Source organism: Panthera uncia, assembly GCF_023721935.1.
Source record: "Panthera uncia isolate 11264 chromosome B3 unlocalized genomic scaffold, Puncia_PCG_1.0 HiC_scaffold_1, whole genome shotgun sequence".
Taxonomy (NCBI): Eukaryota; Metazoa; Chordata; class Mammalia; order Carnivora; family Felidae; genus Panthera; species Panthera uncia.
The window spans coordinates 122985312-123001694 of NW_026057582.1; the positions used below are offsets into that span (position 1 = coordinate 122985312).

Below are 16383 nucleotides of genomic sequence, written 5' to 3' on the forward strand. Positions count from 1 at the left end.
AGTGCCAGCCGCAGTGCCTGTGGTCAGGTGCCAGGGTGGGGCAGGCAGGAGAGACCTCCGGTGGCCAGCGGGTTCTCAGGATGCCTCAGCTCCAGGGTCCCTGCTGTTGGACCTGCTTCTGCCCTTGCACTGGGTCCTTGGAAAGTGCGGTGGGGAGGCACCTGGTGTCCTCTCTGCCCCCGCCTGCCTCCGCATCTCCAGGACTTGGGCACTGCTCCTGTGGAGCCATCAGAGTGCAACTGGCCCCCCTCCTCTCCCTGAGCCAGCAGCTCCCATCTGGGACCTGCTGCCCTCTCTGCGTTGTCTGGGCGGGCGTCCACCTTTCTGATGCCACTGTCTTTAGTGAATCCACAAGTGGGTGCATTTCACAAAACTTAGGGCCCTCATCATTTCCCCCAGCTCTTTCTGTTTGTTGGCTCGTGAATGCATCCCCTCCTCTTGAGGTGGGAACAGTGATTTCTTCAGTTCAAAGAGGAGCAGAGTGTGGCTGGTGGAGAATCTTGTAGGATGTGCTTCAACTGCACACACTACCAGTACTCCACACTCCCCTGACCCAGGAACAGAGGCTCTGGGATGGCTGAGGGGGCAGGGCCACTGTAGGGAATCTGAGGGCCTGCAAGGGTCTCCCACAGGCCAAGCTGTTGACTTTATTGTTTTTAGCCTATTCCAAATCATAAATGTGCCCGTTGGTGAGTCAGCAGATTGCATACATAAGCAGTTGTCCTGTGGGTTTCTCTTTCTGCATGATTAATTTCCCTGCTTCCGTGTTTGGGGACAGCAGTGAGCTCCTTGTGGGCATGGTGAGGACTTGCATGCTGACCTGATGCGTGTCTGCTTAGATCTGCAGCCTCATGAGAGGGGGCATCGCAGAGCGAGGAGGCGTCCGAGTCGGCCACCGCATCATTGAGATCAACGGGCAGAGTGTGGTGGCCACAGCCCATGAGAAGATAGTCCAGGCTCTTTCTAACTCAGTTGGAGAGGTAAGGCCATGCCTGTCACTTTGCTGGAGTTAGAACCTGAGTCCAAGGCCATCTGGGCCCTACATTTCCATGACTGACAGCTGTGTCCTGAGTGGGGTATGTGAGGTGCTCAGGAAAGCCACTGGTTCCCCCCCGCCCCCGCCCAGGAATACCTGCCTTCTCAGGAGAGCCATCCTTGCTGGAATCTTGGAGTGTGTCTGTGCTAGTCATGTGCTTCCACCTTGACCTGTGTGACCCACCCCCTCTCTAGGGAGCCCTGGGCACCCACTGAGCTGCTGGGCTGGGCCTCTCACCCAGGGAGTACCTGTGACGAGGCTGAACAGCTGCATTTGGCTGTTCACTCTGGCTCTGTTTGTGCAGCCGACAGGAGGGCAAAGGTGGCTGATGCCTTTTCTAGAACTGGATGTGCATGCTCAGTCTGGGAGCTCTTCCTTCTGCAGGACCCCTGCCCTTCCAGGGCACGAGGCTCTGGCCACCCCGGAAGTGGGGTCACTGCTCCGCCTGCTTCCTGCCGTCTTCCCATCCACAGAGCAGGCCAGCTGTGGCTGATGCACCCTTTCCTGCTTCTCTGGCTTTAACCTTCCTCCTCTTCTACTTCTTTCTGGCATCGGAGCAATGCCAGCCTGAGGTGGACAAGGGTAGGAGGAGAGGGGCACAGTTTTCCTCAAGGAGTTCACAGGTGAACAGGGTAATTTGGGGTGAGAAGTGAGGTGCTCGGAGTATGTGAAACAGAAGGAGGTCTCACCCAGCACGAGTGTGTCTAGTGGGTCGGAAGAGGGGTCTGTTGCAAAGGGGCCCGTGCTGGGTGGGAGTTTGCATTTAATTCTGAGGGCTGTTGGGGGTCCCCCCCAGGGCTGAGCTGGGCAGAGCACACTCAGGCTCTGTGGCCATGTGGGGAAGAGTGTGGCTTCCATTTTGGTAGCCACTGGGGGTGAAGCTTGGTCCCTGGGTGGATGCTGTTTCTGAGGGGGTTTCTGACCACAATTTCTGGGGTCTACTCTGTTTTTTGTGAAACTACCAGGCTGGGGAAGGAATCCTATTTTCCCATAGATTGATGGTGGCTGATGGCTGGCTCTCAAAAGGGAGAGGGGGCCAGGTTGGCACCATTAGTGTCCTTTTTTACAAAGGGCTTCCAAGGAAGGAAAATCTGATGTTTGAAATGGCCACCCCACTGGGGCGATCAGCCTCAACACCTATGAAGAAGCCAGTGGAGTGAAGGAGAAATGTTTTCAGCTCTTCAGACCTGAGATGAATTGATATTCAAAGAGGCACAAAAGTGGCCAAGGGTGTGGCTAGGAGACTGAAGTATCTGCCTGTGTTTTCCACCATCCCTGAACACATTTGGAAAATTAGTTCCTCGATAACAAGACTTGAGGTTTGGGGTGGGTTTCAGATTGAGGAATTACACAGAATATTCTTGTGGAAAAAGCCATGCTGGGGGTGCTGGGTGCACTAAAATCTAAATTGATCAAACATATCCTAGGGGCAGGGACAGGCAGGGGGCAGGTGACACTGTAAAAGCCATCTGCACAACTGGCTTCTCTGGGTTGGTCACCCAAGGGCCTGAGACCTGGTTGCTTGAGGAAGGGCGGCCCCTGGGAAGGCCACACCATGCACCGTCCCCCCCTGCCATAGGTCACCTCTTGCTGGGCACCCAGGAGGGTGAAGCTAGTGGCACCCGTGCCAGCCACACCTCCCAGAGCCCCAAGGCCTGAGCCTGGCACAGCCCTGGGCTGGCCCTGCTGGAGCAGAAACCACCTTTTCTGTGCATCCACTGGTCTCATTCTTCTTCCCAGTGCCCTCACAGGATTTGGGGGGATGTGCCCCACAAGGGCAGTCTCCCTGGGGGGCCATCTTGTGCCTTGCTTGTGCCCCCCGGGCCCCCTTGGATCCAGGGAGGGAGGCCAGGCCCCCAAAGGCTCATTTGCTAACTGAACCCCAAAGGATGGAGGGGCCCGAGGTCCCTGGCCCTCCTCCATATATTCTCAGACCCCAGAACCCTCACTTTTCCCTGGCTGCGTGGGAAGGGCTTCAGAGGCCTGGGAACCCCCCAGCCTGCCTCCAGCTGAGTGGGCAAATCATAGTCACAATTAAAAATCTGATTTTTTTGCCCTTCTGCTGTCAGCTTGAGCTGCAGAAAAAACTAGCACTTGAGCTTGTGTGAAACCCTCTGAAGACCCGGATGGGGAGGTCCAGTAAGAGCATACAGTGTCAGGAAATGCTTTCTAAACCTCCATTGACGAGGTCATTTCTCCTGTACTCTGAAAGCTGGTACTTTGCACAGAAAACCCTCGGGGGGGTTTCTGCAGCCAGCCAGTTGCTGGAGTGTTTGTTCTCACTTGATTGCATCAGGGGGAGGAGAGAGGCCTTCAAGGGGAGGGGAGAGCTGGGAGCAGCGAGAGTCTGTTCAGCCCCTGTCTCTCATTGACAGATCCACATGAAGACCATGCCTGCGGCTATGTTCAGGCTCCTCACGGGCCAGGAGACCCCGTTGTACATCTAGGCCCACCCAGCCTGCACCGCCCAGCCCACCTGGGTTCAGAGGAGCTGGAAGGCTGGACCCAGGACTTGACCCCTGACCCCACAGCCCACCCAAGGACACTGGCTTCTCTGAAGGGTGTGCCCTCACGACCCACTTCTTTTTTTTTTTTTTTTTTTTTTTTGGACAAAAAGGGGTATCTTTTCATCCAAGGAGAGTCACAGGAACCAATCTGTGTAGAACAGTCAAGTGTTTTGCCGCATTCTGCCCCGTTTCCTCACTGCGACGGACAAGGGTGTTTGTCTGTAGCTCTGTGTGGTGTGGAGTGTGTCTTTCCTCCCTGAAGCCGTGGAGAGCAGACGTGGGCGCTTGCGGACACGGCCCTGGAGGGGCCCCGCGAGGACAGCAAGCTCTGGGGGGCCAGTGGCCGTCCCTTCTGCCCCCCCCCCCATCTGGGGGCCCGGGGTGCCTCGGGGGAGGGCACCCTGACAGTCCCGAACAGCCCCGAATGGGCCGATTCTGCCGCTGCGGCCGGCTCTCGGGGTGTGACTTGTAAGTGACGTCTGGGAACATGTGATTGTATTTAAAGAGGAGGGAGACGTTCCTGAGTTAAATAAAAGATGATGGCTACAACACAGAAACTCCATATTTATTTAGATAATCTCACGGTTTTGACTTTTACTTTGACAAGCCATTCTTCAGACTTCAGGGTTTTCAGATGACCTGTCGCCACGCCTGCCGCTCCTGTCCTCTCCTCGAGGCCACCCCTTCCCCCTCAGACCCCACCTGCCGGGACACACTGGCCTCCTTCTCCCAGGGACGGGGGGCACAGCTTCTGCCCTCTATTTAAAAATCTCTGTCTACACACACGCATTCACACACGAGCTCCCTCCCCCACCCCCCAAAACCAAAACCACCCTGGGAATCTCGGCCCTTCCAGGGGCAGCCAGCGGTGAGTGCAGATCACTGGGCGAGCCAGGCGTCACCGCGAGAAGTATTACAGCGTGTGTAAATACGGTGAAACGTAGTCTAGTTCAGTTCCTTCGAGGTCAATGTTAACCGACGTCATTTTGTCTGGAAGTCTCTTTTTTTGGCCCAGGCCTTGAAGAATACACTGTGACTTAAGAAGCCTTACCATGCAGTAACTAAAGCTTTAGGATTACTGTATTCAAGGAGTGACCTGTGTGTTGCATGCAGCCGACCTTAGGAAGACTCGCTAATATCACTAATAAACTGAAGTCATAATAAAAAAGCTGTGTGCGTGGCTGGTTTGTCAACTGAGAAATGGATGCCCAGCTTCCCTCAACCTCAACACCTCACAGCACGGCTCTACAATGGTGCCATGTGCTGACAGCATCCCCTTCCAGGCCAGGGCCTCCGGGGGCCCTTTCCAGTGAGGTTGGAGAGGTAGGTGCTCCAGGCACCAGATGTCAGGCCGGGCTGGCCGTGCAGTGGCTACAGGGTCAGTGACGGAGACAGGTCACCAGGTCTGCTGGCCCACCCCATCCCAGGGAGGACACGGGCTGCTAGTTTAATAAGGGAGAGAAGCCTTGTGCTTCTCTTGGTTTAAATTTCAGTGATCTCCAGAAGAGGGGAGTTGTGAGTACATGTGTGTATGGACCACCCATCCCAGTGGTGTCTGCTTACCTCTAGGGTCTTTTGTGGCCTGTCCCCTGGCATGGGGAGGCAGGGGTCAACATAGGCTTTGGTTAGAAGGCCTGGTGATGGGTGTTCCCCTGTTGATCTAGGGAACCTGGCCTTGTAGGACCCACCTCTGCTGACAAGCGATCTGCTCTCCATGCTGTGAGCTACTGATGAGGCTCTTCACATCTAGCCAGAAATGGCCCATGCCCTTGGAGCTGGAGGGAAAGGGCCTCAGCTCAGGAGAGCCAGGGGTATGTGGTTGTGTTGTCCAAGACAAGGCAGGGGAACAGACTCTGGGGAGGAAATCTGTGGGCAGATGACACGGGGGGTGGGGCACACGAATGGGCAGAAGGTTTTGATACACATTAAAAGTTCAGATTGAAAGAGATCTCTGAGCCAGTGGCATGCATTCCTCCTGGAACCCTCGGATGTCACATGCACAGATGGAGGGGCAGCTCTGGGCCAGCACTGGTGGTACCTATATGTGTGTAGTCACCTGCCCTCTGCCCCCTCACCCCTGCCCTTCTCTGGAAGGATATTGGGAGACACAGGCGGCCACGGATGCCTCACGCTCCCTGCTGCCTCCTCAAGATCCTGGCTTCAGAGGCACACATGGGCTCTCTGCCTCTGTCCCAATTAGATCCAGAGACACAGAGGCCAGAAATAGTTTTTATTAAAACACTGATCATTATGAAAACACCTTGAGGTACATTAAATAAATACAACCTTCAAGTTGTACAAACAGGTCTCCTGTGGCTTGAAAACAATTTCCTATAAATTCTGCCTAATAGCAGCATCTGTGAATCAATACAGCTGAGGGGGGGAGGGGAAACACATCCATCTGAAATAAGCTTTCTGTTACACGGTTTGTTACAAGCATTTAATTTGCATTGTCACCAGCTGAAGGAGACTAAGTCCTTGTGAAGGATGAGTCCCCACTTGTTTGCCACAGAGATGGGGTCCAGAGCTTCCCCCACCTCAGTGTTCTTTTGGCCCCCAGGCAAATGGCAGTGTCTGGACAGGCTGTGGCCCCACACCAAGCTGACCTCCTTTGGGTGGTGGGGAAAAGGCAGGGAGAGTGCCCAGGACCCAGGCCTTTGCAGGTGGGGGTCCCATGCCTTAGCTTTCTGGCACAGCCCAAGTTCTTCCCTGGCCTGCTGATGCTTTAACAAGAGGGGTAGGAGAGGGTGCACCAGCGAGGGAAGGAAAACAGCTTTCCCCCTGGCCATGCACCCACATGGTCTGGGCTTGGGGCGCTTGCTGCTGGGGCTCTTGGCTTCCACATGCCGCTGAGCAGAGCAGGGTCTTGGGTACTGGAACTGGCAAGTCGGGTCCCTGGCTCATTCCTGGTGGCTCTAATTGGTATTCCTCTCTTCCCAGGAACTTTGCTGGAAGCCAAGACCCAGGGCCCCGCCAGAGCCCATGTGGGCCAGCTGGGGCCCTGAACGAATGGGCAGAAGGTTCTAGCTGAGTGGTATAAAATTGGGTACAGTTTCCTCAATTGCAAGATAGAGTTACTATGAGAGCAAATGCAAAACTGAGCGTGAAAGGATGAGAGAAGGGCAGAGCCCTTGAGAATGTCCAGGCCTCTGGACTTCGGGCCAGAGTGCCCACTTGTACCCACATGGAGACAGAGGCTGCAGCAAGAGACCCAGATGGCGGAGAAAACAGTGTCCCGCCGCAGGGAGGAGAAGCAAAAGCCACAGAACAGCAGGGCAGGCTCCCAGTGGCCGCTCACGCTCACGATGGCTGCATAATACTGATGCCCCAGCTCCAGCCCAGAGGTGGGAGCAGGAAGGAAAGGGGCTGGCCTCAGACTGCAGGCTTAGGGCTCGGCCCAGGGACATTGCTGTGTGCAGGCCCCCAGGCTCAAGTGTGGGCCCCCCACATGCAGGTGGAAACCCCTGCAGCTTGCTAGGCTCTGGCTCCCCACCCCAGAGACACTGAAAATGCCCTGAATTCAGAGGCCAGGGCGACAGCCATGGACGCTTTGCTGGCAGGCTCAGGGGAGACTTTGGAAAAACCATCAATTAACTGTACCTGTGAAGGGATTTGCTTTGAGGGACTTCAAGAGCCCTCAGCTGAGAAAAATTAGAGAAGGGATTTCCCATTTTATAGTCTGGATAAAGTGCTCATAATTCATCTCTGGGGTTTTCCGATGGAAACATTCCGGTTGGCATCAAAAGGCCTTGATGGGTATTTTTTCAGCTCTCTTGCCTCACCCAGAGGTGAGGGAGGCAATGGCCAAGACCATCACTGAAGCAGAGTGTTCGAAGCTGACTGTCCCTGCAGGCTTCCTGCACCTCAGTTCCTGGGGGCTCCAGGCGTCTGGGCTGCAGACCCTCCCTGCCTCTCCCTCCCCAGCTTCCAATCACAAGGACGTGCCTTCCGCACATTGGCTACAGTGGGGTGCAAGGCAGAGGACAGCATGCAGACCCCAGACTGCTGAACACCAAGCAGCAGTGGGCAGTTGTCGGGTCCTCCCCCCGCGCTCCACATGCCAGGCCCTTGGGCTCTTGGTTCAGACATGTCAGCTCTGGGCTGCCTTGTTCAATGCAGGCCACAGCTCAGGTGCTAGTGGCCACTGTTGTAGATGGCACAGATACAGGCATTCCCACTGCCGCAGAAAGTTCTTGAAGACAGTGCTGCTCCAGGGCCATTGTTGGGAAGTGGCAGCTGGTAATGTTGCCAGAACATGAGGGGCAGGGGGACCAAGAAAGTCAGAGATGCCCAAGCTGCCATTGCAGAGAGGCTGGGCCTGCCTACCCCATGTCCCCAGCTCAGTGTGTGTTTTATAGAAAGACATGACTTACAACCTGCAAGCTCCAATGCAGATGTGGCCACTGCCTGGCTGGGAAGGGACTGCTCTGGGTCATCAGAGACTTGCTTTCTCAAGAGGTGCACAGATCCTGGGACACAGGCCTCTTTCCCCAGACCTTCACCCATCCAGGCCATCCTGGGGAGGGCAGACACAGGGAAAACCCCCAAAGGGGGTCCCCAAAAGTATCTACAGAATAGGAGACCATGGACAGAGAGCCAGAGAGAAAGTGGGGAGGGCACCCCATGGAGGGAGGGTAGAGAGGGGAGGCCCAGGAGACTAGGTGATGGTGGGGCAGAGGTGGTGGGGGGTGGGGGGAACGTGTCCAGGAAAGCTTCCTGTCGTACCGGCTTGCTGCCTGGAGGTGGCCTGGGCCACCGTGAGGCCCCCTATAATGATTTGTTCCCACAACAGCCCTGCTTCCTGCGGGCAGAGAGCTGGGCCTGGGCTGCCATCCGTGCTAGAATTACCCATTTTCTTTCCAGTCAGAACATGATAAAGGGTTGACTAGTGAGTGATACAAACCATAGAAGAAAATGGTCTCATTACTTGTCCTCCTCTATCCACTAAACTAACTCAACTAAATCAGAAGTGAGGGAGAATTTTGCTTTTTGATGGCCATGATTTTGAAGATGCTTAGTGTCTCCAGTTCCAGGTGCTACATGCCTGATAAAAACCCAAAGAGTTCACAATGGCCACGAGAGTCATTTTTCTGCATCACCGGAATAGGTAGGAGGTGTCATCCCCAAGAAAACAATGGACTGGATCCTCCGCAAGAGAGGGACAGCAGTTCCCCGTCTGAGCCACCCAGAGATACTCCTGGGCTTCAGCCCCTCCTTGCACGCACAGTGGCCTCCAGCAAGGACACTCTGGCCCAGGCCTGTCCGTGTCCATGTCAAGACCTGTGACTGGTTCACACCTGGTCCAGAACATTGGCACTGAAGATGGCCTCGTCCACGTGGTGCTCATCGGACGTGACAGCCGGGCGAAAGGTGCCCACCACGTGCCGTACCTCGGGAGGGAGGGCACAGTTCGAGTGTTCCAAAAATTTAGCCACCAAAACCCTGGTGTCTGCATGGGCCTTGCCGTCCATTAATGAGTGTGGCTGCTCTTTGAAGACCGTCTGTAAGGCCTCTGGCTTTAACCGGTGGTCCGTTTTCCAGGGATCTAGCTGCCCAGGTGGCGAGAGCCGGTGCCGACAAGCACAGGAGGCAGTGGCGGAGTGAGATAGGGAAACTAAAAATCAAGGGAAAAGATAAAATCTGAAAACAACCAAAACAAAACAGAAGGCAGCTGTTAAATGAATTCTTTACAAAGCAAACACAAGGCTGCTTGAGACAAACTTTTTCCTGGGATTTCCATGGTCCTGGGCTGGCGCCCTAGGAGTGTCCTGTGTCCCTTCATCCCTGGTGTGGCCTGGCCCCTCTCAGCCCTGAGTTGAGCTGCTGTTAACCTAGAGGGCCCACAGCCCCCCTGGAGCTGAAGGACTGGGGATGGGACAGCAAAATGGGAAGTGGGCGGGGAGAGAAGGGCAGGTGCAGGGTAGGGATTCCCCCTTCCTTTTGTCTCTCTGCCAGAATTCCTGAGCTCACAGGGCACTGACCCTTTTCAGCCTTCCCTCCCTCAATGACCTTTGCCCCTGTGGGTCCAATGGCATTAGAGACAGGTCTGCCTCAAGATCATAGCTGGGGGTGCCAGAGGGGCAATGAGAGCACCCCCGACAAGGTCAAGGGTGGACAGGAGCCACTTCAGATGCATCAGGGCCCTGCTCCTAGTACCCACAGGCCCAAGGCCAGGGGACCTGGAAGTAGCTCCAACAGGGCCCATGGCTGCTCTGGATAACCCAAGGAGCAGGCACTGGTCTGATGGTGCCTCCAGAGAAAGCCAGCCCTGGCCAGTCTCCTGTGACCAACTCACCAAGGACCAGATTAAGGCCTGACTTGCCCACAGCATGTGTCTGGTCACACAGAGGAAACACATTCTGGGTGGTCTGACCTATTTTTGATAGCAATGGAGCAAGCCTGATAATTAAGCATGAGAAACTGTAAAAAAAAACCCAAACAAAAACAAAAACAAAAAAAACCCCCTCACACATGAGGCCAATCTCCCCTCCAAAATAGCATCTCATAAATACAGTGAAACAAATGGCCGCATGCATGTTAAGTCAGTTATAGGCTCTAACATGTCCTCTTCAGAGAGAAGGGAAGGGAAGGCCGTCCTTTCAAAGCCCACAGGGCTGCAGAGCCCGTGCTCACGGGTGACATCGGGAGGGCTGGGCTCAGACAAAGCCCACCAGTCACTCCCCAGCCCCCCATCTCGCAGCAGGTGTCAAAGCGTTTTAGAAGAGTATCTCACCGGTCCCCAGAGCAGCCCTGGCCAGTCCTGCTTCAAGGTCCTGGCTGCAGGAGGGCGGATGCGAAGAGGTGTTGCCTTAATCAGAGAGAGAACTCCGGTAACACATGAAACGGAAAAAGGCATTCCCGGTAACACTATAATCACCCTCCCTCAGGTAAGAGATAGATTTTAGATGCTGGATAAGCAGAGGAAAACTCGTGAACTTACACAAACCCGTGCATGGATCACACAGGAGCAGCCCCACAGCTGGCATCTGCCACAGGGCAGGCAGTGTCCCCCGGCTGGGCACAGCACAGCAGCCAATGCCACAAGCAAACCCAGTGTATTTCATCAGAATGCCTCCCCTCCGCCCCATCCCATGTCTGAAGGTCCCCAGAGACCCCGGGGAGGCACATGCTTTTGACACGTAGAACAGTAACTGTCCTGTGGAGCTGCAAAGAGGCTGTGCCGACAGGGTGGTGTGGGGACGCAGAGAAGGCACTGTGACTCGTCTTCTCTCCATCCTCACCCCTAAAATGTAATGGTTTGTGGAGTCCAAATTTCCCTGAGGGGAGGATAGGCCAAAGGAAGCCATCAGGGGGCCACAGAGTAGACACTCCCCTAAACACGCACGTGTAATAGCCCTAGCAGGGAGGAGAGAAGGCTGAGCCTGGGTTCAGAGGAGCCCAGCACAGGGGAAGGAAGTGTGTGTGTGTGTGTGGGGGGGGGGTGCTTCAGGAGAAGAGTCTTATGGGATCTTGTCTAGTGAGCTGGTAACTGAATGTGGGAGGGGAGGTAGCAAGATAGAGGACTGCAGGCCAAAGAGCTTCCAGGTGCAAACTCTGACGTCTCCACCAGCAGGGCCCTGGTAGGCAATGACCTCCGTGGGTTCCTAGTTCCTTCCAGGGATACACTTTTCCTGGGGCATGGGTCTTGTCTATTTGGAGGTCAGCTGGCCCAACACCACTGAGTCCAGGCAGCCAGGGGGCCTCTTCAGGGTTCTTACAGTTTCACTGGACGAAGTGTGTAGTCCAATGGCCCTGCAGCCATGATACCCACTAGTCTCTACTGGCAAAGACACGTCTGTCCTCCCCCCTCAAAACCTAGCATCATGGGAGGAAGCGTGGGTTCTCCAACCTCAGGATACACAAGACCACCTGGGGAGCTGGTGTGAAGTGCAAATCCAGGAACTCTGATGCCATGTCCTGCAGCCCAGGGAAGGCACCGCCCAACTCAAGAGTCATGTGGGTGATTCTGACCCCAGCTCCAAGCCACACACATGGAGTGCTGCCAAGGGTGCCCAGGAAATGCTACTGGAGACACACCCCTTCTGCTGGGGGCAGCTCCAGCTAGAGGGCACCCCACCCACCTAGAGCCATCACTGAGACATAGACATACCTTATGTGGTCCTGGGTCCCACCAGACCACTCAGCAGGCACTGGCACTTGCAAAAGGGTGGAGCCCCGGGTAGTCCTGGCTGATGGATGGGTACAGCCTGTGGTCATCTGCCTGACCTGAGTGCCCACCTGGGCCCCAGAGCTGGGGTACAACCAGCAGGCTAATATCAGGGGCTGGCTGACCCCGAGTGGGCTCTCATCACCCCGAGGCTTCCATCCTTTCTCTCCTTACTCCCCAGCCAGAAAGTGGAAAGCCTGGTGGGTACACAACAGGGGCCCCTGACTGTCTCTCCCTCCCTAGAGCCCTAGGGCATTAAGACCACATTCCCAAAGTGGCCCCTAAGCTGAGGTCCCAAGGCCTGGCCTTGACTCTCAGCTCACTGAGGCCTGCAGTGTCCAGGGCAGAGTAGGGCACACGCTGGGGGCACAAGGGGGCTGGGCCAGTCATACCTGCCACACTGGATGCACACGAAGTGGGGTCGCTGGTGGAGCGGGCCACACGCCCAGGACCTGGCAGTGCCTGCGTGCCCTGGTCAGGGCCCTCAGGGGACTCGAGGTCAGGTGGCAGGGGCTGTGAGGCACCCACAGGGCCTTCAGGGCTTAGGCCTGGTGCGGTGGCACCCTCGGATGCCAGGAGGCTCGAGCTATCTGCGGGCTCTGCAAGGCAAGGGACCCAGTGTTAGAACTGGCAATGGGCCACCACAGAGCCACCCGAGACAAGCACAGTGCCTGCTCACACCCCTGATGGAGCTGAGAGTGAAAATCTCAGCCTTCTGGAGCTCCCCCATAGGGGGCCTGAGCAGTCTGCCCTTCAATGCCAAATCTAGACAAACCTGTAATCCTGGGGGCGTGTGAACACCGAACAGGTCTACAGATGCTCTGTGGTGTTAAAAAGGTTTTGGGGGACACCAGATGATCTCTCAAGAATCATTCCCAGGAGGGGTATAGGGTGGGGGCATGTACACCCTTCACATTCCACAAGAGACTAAAAGTTGGAAACCAGCCCCATCTCCTATCCAGGGTATCCCTCAGGGGATCTGAAGTACAGGAAGGTGGAGGTCAGAGGGTGCTTGATGAACAGGGTCCACGTAGAGAAGGGCAGGGCTTAGAGGGACATCAGGGCATCCTAGCCAGGTCCTCATGGGCCTGAGAACCTGCCTGCCCCACACAGAAGGGTACAGCCTGGGGCCTCGAGTGCAAGCCGTGCACTGGTCAGGCAGGTGCGGGAACCAGCCCAGTGATGCCCACCTGGTTCTCAAAGTGTGGGCCAGGCCAGCAGCATCAGCATTGCCTGGGGATATGGCAGAATTCTGACCCAATGAATGAGAAACTCGGGGGTGGGCCCAGCCATGGGGGTTCAAACAAGCCCCTAGGGGATTCTGATGCCCCTTAAGTGTGCGACCCACTGTTATATCCCTGTGATGCTGGTCAGATCGGGCTCTAGCCCCTCACTACTCTAAGGGCCTTCCTTACCCGGGGGTACTGGATCAAAATCTGTCTTAAAATCTCAGGGGACCTGTGTGCACATTTTTTAAAGCTTGAGAAGCATTGCTCCCTCTGCTCTTTGATCCCATCACCAGGCAACGTCGCAGCTGCTTGCTGTGAGGCAAATCACTCCACAGAGGTAGATTTTTGAGGTGAGCAGCTCACCTGGGGGATGCTTTGTAAGACTCACATGAGCCTGAACAACTCCAGGGTGGGAAGCTTTGGGGTCTGTCCCATCCATCCCTTTCTGTGGGTCCTGTGGGAGGCCTCTCTGTTTCCAGTGCGCTCTGTTTCTGGGAGCTTCCCCACTGCCACGAGGTTTACAGGTGACTTACCACGTAATCCTCATGGCCCACCAGCTAACCACTCCGAAACACGGTTAAGCGACCTCAGGGGAAGAGGGTTGTGAGGCCGCCAAGTGGTGGAGCCGGTTGGAAGCAGCCCACTTCTAGAGTGCTCTTGCTTCCCCAGCCCTGCACTGTCTACCCTTGCCCTCTCAATAGATGCTGTTTCTGGAAAACAGAAAGATGAACCGAACCTCACAAATCATATGCAAAAAAAAAAAAAAAATCTTCAGGGGTGCCTGGGTGGCTCAGTCAGTTAAGAGTCGGACTCTTGATTTCCGCTCAGGTGTTGATCTCACGGTTCATGGGTTCAATCCCTGCATTGGGCTCTGCACTGATGGTGTGAGGCCTGCTTGAGATTCTCTCTTGCTCTCCCTCTCTCTGCCCTTCCCCTGCACATGCTCTCTCTCTCAAAATAAACTTTAAATAAACATTCTTCAGAATGATTAATCCTCTTCTTTTTTAAAATACTAGAAGAATAGTAGTAGAAAATAGGAGAATAAGTCTACACTTAGGGTGGAGAAAGACATTGTCACCATGACGGAACCAGAATGGAAAAGTTTGATAAATCTGGCAAGAAAAATTCTAAAACTGTGTATAGCAACAGGCATCATTAACAGGGAAGCATCCCTACAGTGAATAGGAAAAGTGAGAAAATGTCTCTATTTAAGTAATAGTTTTCTTATAAATCTACCAAAAAAGAAAGAAAGAAATAACCCCACAAAACACTGCAAAAAGTGGACCCTAAACTGACCTACACATAGGTACTAAATGTGTAAAAAGCCGTTCACACTCAATCTTGTGTGTGTACTACAGTCACCTGCAAGAATGACAAAGATCACCAGGAATGACGATGTTTGGGGTGTCATAAACACTGCTGGTGGGTGTGCAAACCAGCAAGAAAACCTTCCCAGAATGCAATGTGGCCAACACATCAAAACCTAAAATACACATTTTCTTGGCCTCAGCAATTTCACTTTTAGGAATTTATTCTAAGGAATTGATTGGGCAAACACTCAAAGGTGAATGTATAAATGTAGAGAAGAAATACTTCCCTGTATCATTAGAACACTTCAAACCAGAAAGCATAATTATTAATTCTATCAACATTACGCAGAAGTATATTAAAACTATTTTTGAAGAATATTTATTTCCTGCTGCTCCTCCTTGAACTCAGCTTTCTTGCTTTTTTACAGCTTTATTGAGGTATAATTGACATACAAAAACCTGTATGTATTTAATATATACCATTTGATGAGACTGGACATAATAATATACCCTTGGTCCCAATTTTTTTTTAATAATGTTTGTTTGTTTGTTTGTTTGCTTGTTTGTTTAGAGAGAAAGGGGCAGAGGGAGAAAGAGAATCCCAAGCAGGCTCCTTAGTCGGCGTGGAGTCTGACACGGGGTTCGATCTCATGACTGTGAGATCATGACCTGAGCCGATATCAAAAGTTAGACACTCAGTCAATTGACTGAGCCACCCAGGTGCCTCAGTCCCAATTTTCTTAAAGTCTGTGATAATCCAATGGCTGAGTTCATCAGGAAAACAGAGTCACAGAGAGAGAAATGTGACTTAGCTCTGAATATCTATAAGTAATGGAAAGATAAGATTAGGTTAACTAATCTTATCTTCAAGATAAGATTAGGGAAAGCTCATAGGCCAAGACGGTAACTCATTCTTGTACACTCTCACTGGCTTGTGCTGTGAGACTGTACGGTAGTAATAATCCCAGTGAACTTGCAGTTTTTCACCTAAATAGATCACAATTTCTCCTAATTAATGTATGATGATATATTTAGCATACGTAACATATTTTCCTTAACTCTTACCAATGGACTTCATTGTCCCTGTAAGTTTTTATTCTTATGAAAAACAAAAGTTATCTTCATGCTTATGGTTTTCTTTTTTGTTTTCTTCTTCTTCTTCTTCTTCTTCTTCTTCTTCTTCTTCTTTTGCATTATTCCCCTCGGGCGGTTCTAGAAGTGTGATCACCACATCTAATGGCATAAACATTTTATGGCTCTTTATCAAGATGCTCCGTCAAAAGGGTTGAGTTCCAAGCTGCCAGTCAGGGCTGGGTAAAGCACCTGCCTGCGGCCTTGCCAGCATCCATATCTCCATTACTATTTTATTTCAATAGGTGAAAAATAATACTAGAATTTATCTCCCTCCCACCCCCCCTCAAAAAATTTTAGAGTTAAATTTGTGAGTCCGACAAGGTTGTAGGATGCGAGAGAAATCACACAAGAATGAATCACATCTGTCCCATGGTTGGGCACATGTACTAACAATGAGCAGGCAGAAACCAAAAGTAAAAACAGAATACCATTTACAGCTGCTCCACAGAAAATGAAATTCCTAAGTATGCCCTTAACAAAACATGCTCAGGATCTGTATTCTGAAAATGATAAAATACTGATGAAAGAAATCAAAGAAGATCCAGATAAACAGAGAGACAGACGTACTATGTTCCTACACAAGAATGTTTAGCTTTGCAGGGATAGAAATTCTACCCAAATTGCTCTACAGGTTGAATGCAATTCTGGGGCACCTGGGTGGCTCAGTCTGTTGAGTGTTCAACTTCAGCTCAGGTCATGATCTCATGATTGGTGAGTTCAAGCCACCTGTTGGGCTCTGTGGTGACAGCTGGGAGCCTGGAGCCTGCTTTGGATTCTGTGTTTCCTCCTCTTTCTATCCCTCCCCTGCTTATGCTCTGTCGTCTGTCTCTCTCTCAAACAATAAATACCACCTCCCCCCCAAATTGAATGAAATTCCTATTAAATTCCCAGCTAGAGTTTTTATAGACACAGACAAGTGGATTCTAAAATTGACATGGAAATACATAGACCCTAGAGTACCTAGAACAATCTTGACAAAGAAAAGCAAAGCAGAGGTTGG

General features: G+C 52.9%; 2 protein-coding genes across 2 annotated transcripts in view; one reads left to right on the forward strand and one right to left on the reverse strand.

Annotated features, from left to right (window-relative positions):
* The window catches only part of APBA2 (amyloid beta precursor protein binding family A member 2), a 226016-nt gene extending 221301 nt beyond the window's left edge, over nucleotides 1-4715 (forward strand). Inside the window, exons 12-13 of the mRNA XM_049613976.1 lie at nucleotides 840-980; nucleotides 3412-4715. Of these exons, the coding sequence (XP_049469933.1) occupies nucleotides 840-980; nucleotides 3412-3483 (213 nt within the window). The 3' untranslated portion in view covers nucleotides 3484-4715. The remainder of the gene's footprint in view (nucleotides 1-839; nucleotides 981-3411) is intronic.
* Nucleotides 4716-5498: 783 nt separating this feature from the next.
* Nucleotides 5499-16383, reverse strand: part of ENTREP2 (endosomal transmembrane epsin interactor 2) — a 33882-nt gene continuing 22997 nt past the window's right edge. The window contains exons 5-7 of the mRNA XM_049614153.1: nucleotides 12103-12309; nucleotides 10277-10351; nucleotides 5499-9157 (exon numbers count right to left, since the gene is read on the reverse strand). Of these exons, the coding sequence (XP_049470110.1) occupies nucleotides 8835-9157; nucleotides 10277-10351; nucleotides 12103-12309 (605 nt within the window). The 3' untranslated portion in view covers nucleotides 5499-8834. The remainder of the gene's footprint in view (nucleotides 9158-10276; nucleotides 10352-12102; nucleotides 12310-16383) is intronic.